General features: G+C 36.7%; 2 protein-coding genes across 2 annotated transcripts; both read left to right on the forward strand.

The window, feature by feature from the left end:
* The first annotated feature begins 6,424 nt into the window (after positions 1-6,424).
* Positions 6,425-7,345, forward strand: LOC126582471 (transcription factor PAR2-like). Its single transcript, XM_050246635.1, has one exon. The coding sequence runs from the start codon at positions 6,625-6,627 to the stop codon at positions 7,057-7,059; it is 435 nt and encodes a 144-aa protein (XP_050102592.1). The 5' UTR covers positions 6,425-6,624; the 3' UTR covers positions 7,060-7,345.
* Positions 7,346-11,747: 4,402 nt separating this feature from the next.
* LOC126582467 (peroxisomal and mitochondrial division factor 2-like) lies at positions 11,748-13,422 on the forward strand. Its single transcript, XM_050246625.1, has 2 exons — positions 11,748-11,912; positions 12,114-13,422. Exon 2 carries the CDS (start codon positions 12,122-12,124, stop codon positions 13,076-13,078), a length of 957 nt encoding a protein of 318 aa, XP_050102582.1. The 5' UTR covers positions 11,748-11,912; positions 12,114-12,121; the 3' UTR covers positions 13,079-13,422.
* The last annotated feature ends 231 nt before the right edge of the window (positions 13,423-13,653 follow it).

The raw sequence follows: 13,653 nt of genomic DNA on the forward strand, positions 1-13,653 counted from the left end.
CTAGTCCCGACCGGTGTTTGAGGGGCCCTAAATGCACTTCGAATTGGAACATGAATCTTAAACCCAACCTTAGAATCTACTCACAACGGACATTTGTCAACATTTCATCGTATCCCAATTGACCAATTCGATACCAAAGCTCAACCTCAATAGCGTCTAACCCAACCCCCCAAATGAGAGATTGGGCCACAAGAGTTAGGCCCCAATTGAAAGAACAGTCAAAAGTGAGTGGGTATGGTTATTAAATAACTACTATTGTTAAAAAGTGGTTGATCAAACTCGTTTGAAAATGTTTTTAAAATGACTGAAAGTGCTTTTAATAAATTGATTTTGGGTTCCAAAAACATTTTAAGAACTTTTTAAAAGAAGCATCAGATATGTACTTTTTGCAAAAAACACTTAAAGTGTTTTTCCATAATCTACTTGAATTTTTACTAATGATTGATTTTAAAAATACTTCAGTTATTTTAAAAGCATTTCCATACGACAGTTGGCAGCCATGGCCATCCAGTAACAAACAAGAAGGCATCAGTCAGTTTCTGACTCAGATAACACAAAACAAATGCACATCTCACATGCATGAAATGATGCATCAAATGCACACCTTCTCTCTCTCCCTACTTTTATGCTGCTGCTGCTGCAGCTGCTGCGCCATATGGATTATGGACCCCCTTTGCACGTATGCCTTGTCCCCATGAGCACCATCACATGGACCCAGCCTTTACCCTTGCACATGCATCCTTCATCCTCCTCCCCTTCTTGCTTACCTACTTATTAGGACTTGTAGGATAAATTGCATACAACTTTAACGAAAAGTTCTCGATATTATTCATTTTAACGAAAAATCATATTTATACTTAAAAATTAATCATGGTACTATTCATTTTACCCTTTATTTTGTCATTTTCATTAAACTCAAAGTTTTCTAACCCTTTTCATTAGTTTTTTCATTAATTGTGATTTCATTTGAATTCAATCTTAATTCCTCGTGTCATTCAGTGGTACCGATTTTCTGTAAGATTTACTCGTTGTAAAGATTCATTAATTGTTGCACAAAAAAAGAACGAGAAACATGAACTAACATGTGGGAGACATTCGAGTTTAGGTAAGTTTTTCTCCGCAGTAGTAACGATTGAGTCACTGACTCTAACAAGATGATTACCAACCTGATCACCTGAGGAAGTACGTACTTGATTTGAGTACGGAATAAAGAAATGGACGATTCGGATTATGTGATTTGATTCTGATTGTGATCCAAGAAATATTATTTATTTGGGTAGAATAATAAAGTATAATATAATCACAAGAGGATGCAGTGTGGGAATGCGACAGCAACAATCGAAGGAAGTGAGGAAGGGCCATATGCCCAACACTACCAAATCTCTATCACAATCCCAATGAACCAAACCACCCGCTGGTTTCCTCCTCGGAAACACCGCCACTCCTTCGGCATAACACCTTACTCACTCACCAATAAAACCGTCCCGTTTAACGGGTTTGGTTTAGGTGATCTTTAGCTTAACAAATCCAGTCAAAATCAATACTCACTCACCAATAAAATTGTACCGTTTAACGAGTTGGGTTTAGATGATTATTAGCTTAACGGGTCTAGTCGAAATCAACTCAAATTAGATAAAATCGATGCTTTTACAGGTTTACATAGCACCTTACTCACTTACGATTTTATAAAAAAATATTAGAAATCTTATATTTTTTCGAAGTATTCTATATTTTTAATTAATAAATTTTGATTTTATATTTTTGGCCAATAGCCAAGTAGCTAAAAAGATACCCATGTATCACCACATAAAATCTCTAAAAGTATTGGATGGTGTTGAAGTACTGTCATGTGATATAATCAACATGTATATATTAATAAATGAAAGTTATTGACATTTCTAAAAAGTTATTCTGCACTTTTTACTAATGTTATTTTTCTCTTAAATTTCTTCATGAGAAGAGTACACGTGGACTAGCGTGGAGTATCAATAACAACACCTATACTCATATTACAACATCAATATATCAACAACTTATAACAAGTAATCGTAGTCCAGTATCATAGAGCAACTACTTCCAGTTCACCACCTCTAGTCTTTGAACTATTTGGCCGCTGCAAATTCAGTAGTAGCTCCTGCTTTACCTAATTATAAGTAAGTAAACACGTGTCTTATTTATGTTTAAAATTAATTTATGTTTAAAATTTTAATTATTTGAATACATGTCCATCTGTGAGTGAATAGAAGTAGAAGTTGTTGCTAAATTTACAGCAGCCAAATAGTGTTATTATACTAAAGGATAATTAGATTAATTGAAGCTTTAAGATAAGGGATTTTTGTGGGGCTCAAGAGTGGGTCCGGAGAGAAATGCCACTTGGCAACCATGCCAAGCTAGTGATGTAGATTACAGGAGGGAAGGAGAGAGGAGGTGTGGGGAGGAGGTACTGAGGCACATGGGTGGTGTTAGGTTCAAGAACATCATGTGATCACATGTGATATCTTTTTCCTTTGGTTTTGTACAGTGGGACCTCCACCCCCCCTCTACTCTGCGCTACTGTGAACCCATCCGCACCTGATTGCGTGGAAGTTTTCATGAACTCTCCTAATCCTCCCTCCGGCGCGTTTGGGTCTCTAGTCTTCTCTATGTAATTTTTTTTTTGATGAACTTGATTGCAAGACCTTTTTTTTTGGTTCAAGAATGAATTTTCTATTGATGATGCTAATAATAGATCCATAATATGTCGAAATGTTTTGTTATTGACATATCATTAACTAATAGCATCGATACCTTATTGATACTATATCAAACTTTCTAAACAATTGACGTTTTGTTTAAGGAAAGAGCAGTAGCATACCAATTTGGTAACTAAAACATTGTTTGATATCTACGATTGAATTTGAATGGATAAGCTTCTAAATTCAAAGTATATTGAAGGTACAATAGAATAATTGTTCATTTCAACAAAATTAGAGGGACATTAGACATTAAAGTACTTCTTCTTTCAAATTTAAGCATTTTTTAGAGGATTAAAATGGATAAACTTTCAGCTAAAAAATATTTAGGGAATTGTTATTGGCGTTCTAAAAATCTCTTGTTGCACTCTAAAGTTTTTATAATTAAAAAAAAATACACTTATGATATTGTAGAATGCAATTTTTTTAGTGCTAGTAATAATTCCTAATATTTATTGTTCATAATTTTCTAGTCATTGAACCTAGCCATTTTATGTATTCCTTTTCTAGCCATTGTACCTAGCCCATTGTATGTTCCTTTGTAGTTTCCAATGAGTCTTTATACGAAGAATATATTGTACTTTTTACACACAAATAAAAGCAAGAAATTTCTTTTCTACATGGTATTAGCTTTCTTAGATCCTAGAGTTTCGGTGTTCTTACCTGTGATTGCGTCATTCTTCTTCTTCTTCTGTCTATCTTCTGTTTGTCATGGTCTCTTCCTCCTTGTCCTCCATTCCGAATCCCAGCATTACAAACTTTGTTAAATTATCTTATTCTAACTATATCATATGACTCCGTCAAATTATCTCTTTTCTTTACGAAGATTAGAAGAAATTAGACATTTAAGTAACTTCTTCTTTCTAATTTTACCATTTTTTGAGAGGATTAAAATGGATAAACATTATGTTAAATTATATTTACTGTTCATAATTTTCTAGTCATTGACCCTAGCCATTTTATATATTTCTTTTCTAACCATTGTATCTAGCCCATTGTATATTCATTTGTAGTTTCCAATGAGTCTTTATCCATACAAAGAATATATTGTACTCTTTACACACAAATGAAATCAAGGAAATTCATTTCTACATGGTATCAGCTTTCTTAGATCCTAGAGTTTCAGTTTTCTTACCTGTGATGTGTCATTCTTCTTCTTCTTCTTTTGTCTATCTTCAGTCTCTTCCTCCTTGTCCTCCATTCCGAATCCCAGTATTACAAACTTCGTTAAATTATCTTATTCTAACTATCCCATATGGCTTCGTCAAATTATCTCTTTTCTTCATGAAGATTAGAAGAAATTAGACATTTAAGTAACTTCTTCTTTCTAATTTTACCATTTTTTTGAGGAATAAAATGGATAAACATTATGTTAAATAATATTTGATGCTCATAATTTTCTAGTCATTGAACCTAGCCATTTTATATATTCCTTTTCTAACCATTGTACTTAGTTGTTGACCCTAAAAACTACCAAGAATATGTGGCACGCAGGCCGAGCAACGAATAAGCTAACTACGTCATTCGGTTGTGTGCGGGGCGTGCCAACTCGTTGACCGAGTTTGGCCGGGGAGTAAAGTATGTTGATGTCACGTTGGGCGCACTACTGACTTCTTGATCTTCCGATTGCGGCCGAGGAAGGAACACGCCTCAACCTTTGAGTTCTAGAGCTTGAAGACAAGACTGCTAGTTTCTTCGAAGTTCACGAATCGTTGGCGCCGGGTTCGGTCTCGGTAATTATATTCGTGAGAGTATAAGTACGTTGAACTGGTACCAAACTGTATGAACACAAATACTTGAAAGAAATAAATGTCTTGATTGTAAATGTGGTTAGGCCATCGGAATGCCGAACTCTAAAATGTACTTGCAAATATCCAATCATAAAATAATACTTGACTTTCAATGTGCCGAGCCTAGTAACCTGTAACACCTCACTTCGCCAAGAAGGCTGATGACATGACCTCTACTAACAAAGAATCGAAAATCCTTGTTGATCGAGACTTGGATATATAACCAGTCGGTCTCGAAGCAGATTAGCAATGTTGTTTATCCAAACTAAAGATGCTCCTTAGTTGGCTGATTTTACTGCTCTAATGCTGTTTATTCAAACTGAAGATGCCGTCGGTTGCCTTCACAATGCTGTTTATCCAAACTAAAGATGTGTTGGCGAGAAGAAAGGGGAAGAGAAAAAAATCTCAAGGTTGTTGAGAAGCTTTGTGCAGAACAATTTGTGTGTTGATTTGAAGGGGCATTGAATGATACACTCCCTTCTCTATTTATAACAGCAAACTTCCTTCATGGTCGAACTAGAAATGTACTCGAATTAGAACTCCTTAACCCAATCTGATCAGGTTTCAACCAATCCTAACCCTTATAGGATTTTGAACCAAGCTCCTTAACAAACCAGATTCATCCCCTAATTCTAAGCATCTTCAGCTTTAAGACTCCTTGTTGCACTAAGGTTCGACTACCTCACATTTATCTAAACCAATCATTCTAGCAACATAATTTGGCCGATTTTGACTAGACAACCCATGACAAGATTCTAGATGAATGTTATTGGGCCGAGAACAACTCTACACTCGGCCCAAAATATTATTTTGGGCCCAAACACTAGCCCATTGTATATTCCTTTGTAGTTTCCAATGAGTCTCTATCCATACGAAGAATATATTGTACTCTTTGCACACAAATGAAATCAAGGGAATTCATTTCTACATGGTATCAGCTTTCTTAGATCCTAGAGTTTCGGTTTTCTTACTTGTGATTGTGTCATTATTCTTCTTCTTCTTTTGCCTATCTTCTGTTTGTCATGGCCTCTTCCTCATTGTCCTCCATTCTGAATCCCAGCATTACAAACTTCGTTAAATTATCTTATTCTAACTATCTCATATGGCTCCGTCAAATTATCTCTTTTCTTCATGAAGATTAGAAGAAATTAGACATTTAAGTAACTTCTTCTTTCTAATTTTACCATTTTTTAGAGGATTAAAATGGATAAACATTATGTTAAATAATATTAAATGTTCATAAGTTTCTAGTCATTGAACCTAGCCATTGTATATATTCCTTTTCTAACCATTCTACCTAGCCTATTGTATATTCCTTTGTAGTTTCCAATGAATCTCTATCCATACAAAGAATATATTGTACTCTTTACACACAAATGACATCAAGGAAATTCATTTGTACATGCTATTAGCTTTTTTAGACTCTAGGGTTTCGGTTTTCTTACCTGTGATCATGTCATTCTTCTTCATATGTCCATCTTCTGTTTGTCATGGCCTCTTTCTCCTCGTCCTCTATTCCAAATCCCACCATCACAAACTTCGTCAAACTATCTCATTCTAACTATCTCAAATGGCTCCGTCAAATTACCTCTTTTCTTCATGGACATGATTTGTGGTCTCATATTGATGGTCCGTCTTCCACACCATCCATCCCCACACCCAATGCTAGCCCCACAACCTTCAAGTAAGTAATTTATTCATTTCTTCCTTCAGCTTATCTTGAAAATAGTAATCCATTTCAATCCAATCCATTGTATCAAACATTGCCTAAAAGTCAATAAAAGAGTTAAAAAATTTGACCCTAGTACCATGAACTTATATAAATTACATAGCATTTGTCTTGATACCTTAATAACCAAGCCAACGCGCTCGTTAGAGTCGTGAAGAGTGAAGCACTAGACTCCAATGTCCAAAACAAGAGCTAGGGCTTGGGAAGCCAAAAACTCTGTGGGCCTAAAGCTTCGTTGGCTTTGACATTTCTAGCAGCTCAACAATAATTTAACGCCAACTCCTCCTTCACAAAGTCATCAGTTAAACACACACCCCCCTCTCTCTCTCTCTCTCTCTCTCTCTCTAAAACTCTTCTCTGTGTTTCTTCATCAATGGAGGAAGCTCAAACTCAAACCCGAACACAAACCCAGCCACCCAAATCCACATTCAAGAGGAAACACAGAAAAAACCAGCTAAAACCCCGCATGGGAAATGCGGTGCATGAATCTTTATCCAGCATAAACTTCCTGCAGAGAGCTGTGGAGTCGACTCACGGAAGAAGCAGAAACCAGAGCATGAAGAGTGATATGGTCAACGATGTAAAGACTGCAAGTCGAGAGGAGGAGGACGGTGAGAAGGAGGAGGTGGAGAGGAAGATTGAGGCATTGCAGAGGATTGTTCCCGGCTGTGAGTCGCGCGGGGTGGACGAGCTTTTTGAAGAGACTGCTGGGTACATAATGGCGTTGCAGGGTCAGCTCAAAGCCATGAAAGAACTTGCCAGCTTTGTTGAAGGTTTGGAGAAGGAAAAGAGGAAGTTTGGTGGTTGATTTGATTAATTAGTTTTTAATTAATTAAATTATGGGATCTCTTTGCTGATTGGGAGTTTGGAAGGTTATTAATTTGGTTCCATGACAGACCAATGAAATCCTTTTTTTTCCTTAAAATTTTCGGTTTTATTTGCTGGGTTACTTGGGTAGCTTTTTTTTTTTCTTCTTGTTCTTTTTAACCTTTTCTTTCTTCTTTATAATGTTAATTTTTTGATATTTTTGTAATGGATAGGAAAAGATCAAGGTTCTCTAGTACTAAAGAAATGATATATAATGCCCTTTTCTACATGAATGTTGGAATTTTATTTTTGCGGAGCGATCAAGCGCTAACCAGTTGGTAATGCAATATGACTCGATCATACTTTGCAGGAATTTCATGAGTGCTGCAACTGCAGAAACGTGAGTGTATTTGGGAGGGCAAGGAGTTTGTGATTAGATAATGATATAATTTTGTATCTGGTATGCTTGCATGTCCCTTGGTGTCTCATATTTGCTTGGTCTCTTTTGTTTTATTTGGTTTGTTTGTTTACTGAGAAAACTAGTGGCAATTAGTGTCCTAAATACAGTAATTAGAAGATGGTTAGCATGTGGTTAGTGAGCTACTCCAAATGACTAAACTTTAAGGCTACATATGGATTTTGGCATCTCCTCCTATACATATGAAACATTAAAAAAATGAGGTCCAAATGGTGTTTTGACTTTAATTAATTTGAACTAATGTTAATCAATTATTGTAACTAGCCTCCTTAAAATATATATCAAGTGCAACGCAAAGGACAATGATTTAAGTTTTGAAATTAAAGTAATCTAGGTCATGATAAGTAATCTCTTCATGTTGTATTACCACATGAGTTATAGTAGAAAGTGAGAAAGTGAATATTTTGCAATAAATACATAACTAATTATGGAATGTCATGTATTTTGCAGCGAAAGAGTCAAATTAGAGAACAACGATCGACAAGAGTGAATTAATAATGAGATTGTACACCTCATCCGAAAAGAGCCAAATTAGAGAGGAATCTAATGAGAAGAGACAATTTATAATGAGATTGTTACCTTAGTCGAAAAGAGCCAAATTAGAGAAGCGTAAACCTAAATTGTATAGAGAGCCAAGTTATAATGAAGAGCATCAAAAACCTATGCTTGAATGGTATTTCTTGAGGTGACATACAATCTGTTTATATCTATATTATTAGAAATTAAGTCACTATGCAAAACTCTAATATGCGTGCGAGTACAACTAATTTAATTTATTTTGTGGAGCAGTGTCTCCAATTTTACTCATTAATAACATTATCAAGTTAGTGATTTGGATTAATTTTGAGATTTTTCGGTGACAAGATCATGCTTGTCACCCACGACGTCGACTAATCTGATTCTTCTTTGAATTAATTTTGAGATTTTTCGGTGATAAGTTAGTGATTTGGATTAATTTTGGATTAATACAACTTGGTGATGTCATTGCTTGTGACTTTGTGCACCTTTCAAGTTTCAAATGTTGACTTTGGACTTCATAAATCTAATTAGACTTGTTGTCAAACCACGTAAGTGGATTTGCCACTTTTTTTACATTCGAGATTTGGCAACTTACGATCAAAATTAAACAGTTAGTTCTCATTAGTTTTTTAATATGTGATTGATATTTGATCGTTACGTCATGGATATTTAATTTTAATCAGTTTAGTAATTAAAAATTTAATATTTGATCATTTTAGTCAATTTTTCAACTAAGCCACTCTATGGAAAGAGAGGTTATAAGCTTGATTATGATATAAGTAATATGTATGGAAAATTCTACTTATTGTGTATAACTTGGAAATTTTTCCTCACGACGCCACAAGAATCATTTATGAGTATCCTGAACGCACTTTTAAACCATTTTAGAAGTATTATTAAAGAAAGTGAGATAATCGTGTACGCGTTGAAATACGAGTCAAATATTGGAGACATATATACAGATCCATTGGACGTAGATCGAACACATCATCTACATATGGTGGCCATGGTTTTCCAATTTCGTATTGCGCCAAACAAGCAAAAGCAAAGTTGAGACTTTGAGACGCAAAACTTTATGGGTGCAGTTGGAAACCGCCATCCATTTGCAAGGGGTGCATGCATGTATACATGCAGAGTTATGGAGCGTTAGTTTGCTTGCACTAAGAGTGATAAATTAAGAAAGATAAGAAGAAACAAAGGAAAAGTGGTAGTGGAGGTGTTTGTCTTATAAGATATAAGGAAAAACGAAAGAGCTCTCTCTCTGTCTGTCTGCAAATTGCAGGTGGTCCTCTCGTGGAACATTCATGGTTTATTAAACAACCTGCATGCGAAAGGAACAGCCCGCTCAGACATATATGTTGGACTTTGGACAACCTGTATCGATCTCTGTCTGTATCGCTGTAAATTTAACTTGTTTGTTGCCATTATTTTTCTTTAGGTTTACGGCAAACCAAATAAATACTGCAGGCTTTGCCCATTCTCTTGTGTTCGTCTTCTGCCTCCCCTCCGTCTCCACGCTCTGTTTGATTCCAAAGTTGCCAACCAACACATGATTGGGCTTGGTTTTGGTGGTTTTGTGTTTCAGCATGAATTACAATGGGCCTCTACGAAATGTAAGCCCTATTTAGATTGTAATGAATAGAGTTGTTTTACACGAAAATGATTTTCATACCCAATTCTCTCATCCCACACACATTTCTTTATTTTCTAGCCGTTAGACTGAACAATGTGCGTTTATGAAATGTTAGCTCTTATTACTCTATTAGAGCATGTCCACCAGTTCAGAGCTGTTCACCAGCTCTCTCACTTCCCCACCCACGTGGCTCGTTGTGAGCCTTTGATTTCAATTTTTTTTTTAATTCAACAACTAAGATTGAGACCTCTAAACATTTAAAAATCATAAAAAAAATACCAAAAAAAAAAACTTACAAAGTTCGCACTTTAAAAATCTTTTAAAGTTCAACAGACTTGCAAATTAAACGTTACAATTACCCGAAAATCTACGGTGATAATGATTTGTGAGGATAAGACGAAGAAAACATAAAAAAGGAAAAAGTTTTGTGAATAGTAATCACCTTCGTCCTTGCCCTTGCCCTTCCTCCTTCCAAACTAGTAGACTTGCACAAAGCAATTACTGTTTAAAGTGAAAATTAAGGGCAATTTTATAGCCTTTGCCCTCGAATTGCCATTGCCCTCCACCACTCACTAGCCCCCCACCAACTCGTGGAGATGCTCTTAGTAGAAACATTGGTAGGTAGGGGATTGCCTTAACATTTCCCCTCCGACTAGCCCGTTGTGCACCTCTACCAAGAAAAAACACATTCCCACAACCACTGTTGACCCATTGCATTGTTAATTTTTATGTATACAAGTCATTTAACACTACATTTTAGTAATAAAATATTTAGGCCAATTTTTTTGTGTGGTCTCTGTGGTGACACACCACTTTCAATGTCACCCTTATGGTGAAAAAGCTATTAATTAAACTCCCTTGGTGAACCCTGTTAGTAATTGAGGTAAATCCAAACTTCTGTTAGTCTTTCGTTAAATAAACTCATGCGACTATCACATGGATCTATCAAATACATCATTTCAATCCAAATTACATCCTATTCCATGGACATCTAGTATGACTTAGGTATACGCTTGTTCTTTCTGGATGAGTTATGACATACACTTGTTTTTCTTGTGAGTTAAAAAGTTGGTATATGATTCCAGTGCACAAAGCAAATTGAAACAAGTGAAAATGAGAGATAATTTACAAGAATAACTTAAAGAATTAAAGACAACGGGTGAACGACATTGCAATTTATGCATTCAGACGAGGGAAAGGCATTGCAAAATTAAAGGATTAAAGACAATGGGTGAAAGGCAGTGTAGAAAATTCAATTTTCACGTCTGCCCTCCGCATATGAACTTCAAGAGCGTAAGAAACTTAAATAATTAAAATTCAAAGAAGATTAAGAAAAAAATTGAAAGGTTGTGTACTGGCCAACTACGATGTGCATCAAACTACACTACCAATTAAAGACAAAATTGAAAGGCATATATGCATTCGAACTGGTACAAATTGATACAAGAATGAAAATTCAAGTAAGATTAAGACTCTAACTCATGATCAAAGAAATGTTGGCATTGAAAAATTAATGGTTTATTAGAAGTATTATGATTTCAATACGAAATTAAATCATACCTAAGAAATTATACATGACTTCACTTTCACCTCTTCTCCTAGCCATTGACTTGGTTTTACAGGTTTAGTTTCACTCTTTACATTCAAGTTTTTTTCTATGAAATCTAATTTATGTTAAACCCTAACTCATACTAGATGTCCATAGAATAGGATGTAATTTGAATTGAAATGATGAATTTGACCCTCTATGTGATAGTCATGTGATTTTATTTAACGGAAGACTAATGAAAGTTTGGATTTGGACCTTAATTGCTAATAAAGCTCATCACAAGAGTTTAATTAAAAGCCTTTTCACTACAAAAATTGCATTGAAAATGCCGTGTCAGCACAAGAATCACGAAAAAAATTTAGCCAAATATGTAATATACGTTGCAACTTGCAAGTTAGAAAGTGGAAATTGTGAAGCATCATATTTTGTCCCCACGCCTTTTAACACGTGCACCGAACCATCGACGACTCTCAGCCGTCCGTTTCGTCATCAGAGATAATTAGATTCGATGCCTAATTAGTTGTACAGAAAAAGAAGTAACGGAAAGTTGTCAGCAGCAGAAGAAGAAACCCTAAAACTCTATCGCCCCCTGTTTACTTGGAACATTCTCATCCCACGCAGACGCGCACGCACGCAGATCACTCAACCGCCATTGCTGATTGCTTTCGGTTTTGGGTTTGTTTTCTCTTCTCTCTCTCTCTCTCACTGTCACTCTCGCTTTCGTTTTCTGAGAATATCAAAAACTGCAAGAAAATTGATTGGAGAAACTTGGTTGTGATTTTCTCGGTAGCCAAACAGGTATTCTGAAAGTTTGCAGTTACGATTTCCAGATTGTGATTGGTTTTTGTTGTTTGTTTGTTTGTTTGTGTGTTTTAGGGTTAGAAATGGCAGAGAAGACGGTTGAAATAGTGGACGATCAGGCTGAGAATTTCTTCGATGCCGATCAGGCGGCGGAGTTGGGCCGCAAGGTCGAGGGTTTTGAGCGGGAGAAGCTCGAGCTCCAGCGCGAGAACAAGGATACGAAAGAGAAAATTCAGGAACTGACGGCGGAGATCGAGAAATTAAAGAGCAGCGAGAAGGAGACGAAGGAAAGGCTCAGGGAGATGGAGTTAGAGATTGAACGGACCGAGGAGGGGAAAGATGTGCTGGAATCGGTTGCGAATAGAGCGATGGAGCTTGAGACTGAGGTAGCGAGGCTCCAACACGATCTGATCTCCGCCATGGCAGAAGGGGAGGATGCAAATAACGAAGTGGCGGAGCTGAAGCGTGTGTTGGGCGAGAGGGGGGAGAAAATTGATAGCTTGGAGAAGGAGCTCGAGAGCCTGAAGAAGGCGAAGGCTGATAGTGAGAAGAGGATTAGGGAATTGGAGAGGAAGATTGGGGTTTTGGAAGTGAAGGAGACTGAGGAGAAGAGCAAGAAAATTAGGGTTGAGGAGGAGATGAGAGAGAGACTTGATGAGAAAGAGAGTGAGCTTAGCTTGTTCAAGAAGAAAGTGGAGGATTTGGAGTCGGTGATTGTGAAGAACAATGCTGAATTGGGGAAGAGAGTGAGTGAGAAGCTCAATGTCGAGGCGGCGCTGAGGGAATCAGAGGATAAGTGCAGAGGCATGGAAATGAAGTTGGGAAAATTGCAGAAGGACGTGCTGGATGCTGAAAAGGTTATTAATGGATTGAAGGAGAGGACTGTTGGGGAAATTAATGGGACTGTGAATGAATTGAAGGAGATTTCTAGAGAGACAGAGTCGAAAGGATTGAGCTTGCCAGTTGTGGCAGGGTCCACTGGAGTCGTTGTTGCCACAGCAGCTGCTGTTGTCTATGTGTTGTATGTAAGGCAGAGGTGATTGGAACGCAATGCGGCATAGAGGAAAAAAATCCAGGCAGGCTTAAAACTAGAGGTTAGGGTTTATTTGGTTAAGAGCATATGTCGCAGTTTTGATAGAATTACTGAATGCTTTTTTGTTGGCTTTTGGTTTTTTGCGAGCCTATCTTGCTAGCTCTATCAGTTTGGGATGCTGTTTTGTTTAGCTTTTGCTTGCTTGGTTGGAAAAAATAAAAAACTCCATATATGTAGTTTCGAAGGATTTATCATACTTTGGTTATAACTATTTTGTATTCGTACACTGTGTGCTCCAAGCCATATTTAATTGCTGGAATAAACAAATACTGCATGACGGTTTTTTGCTAATTATTTGATGGTTTGTAAGCACATTGTTAATCTGATATCTCGAACACGTAGCACTTTGACTGAATTTGTTCAATTGCCTTGTTGGTGCTTTCCTTAAAGTTCCATTTAGTAGTTTTTGAAGAAAAGCTGTCGTTTAATTAGAGTTGAATTAGTCATAAACCTTGTAGGTTGGGTTTGGTATGGTAACATCTTGCTCCCCCCTTTTTTCCCCCACCGGGGGGGGGGGGGGGG

The sequence above is a fragment of the Malus sylvestris genome, chromosome 9 (assembly GCF_916048215.2).
Source record: "Malus sylvestris chromosome 9, drMalSylv7.2, whole genome shotgun sequence".
Classification (NCBI taxonomy): domain Eukaryota; kingdom Viridiplantae; phylum Streptophyta; class Magnoliopsida; order Rosales; family Rosaceae; genus Malus; species Malus sylvestris.

What these genes read in the sequence shown, in the direction of transcription:
- LOC126582467 (XM_050246625.1), top strand. Translation starts at nt 12,122, where the DNA reads ATGGCAGAGAAGACGGTTGAAATAGTGGACGATCAGGCTGAGAATTTC.
- LOC126582471 (XM_050246635.1), top strand. Translation starts at nt 6,625, where the DNA reads ATGGAGGAAGCTCAAACTCAAACCCGAACACAAACCCAGCCACCCAAA.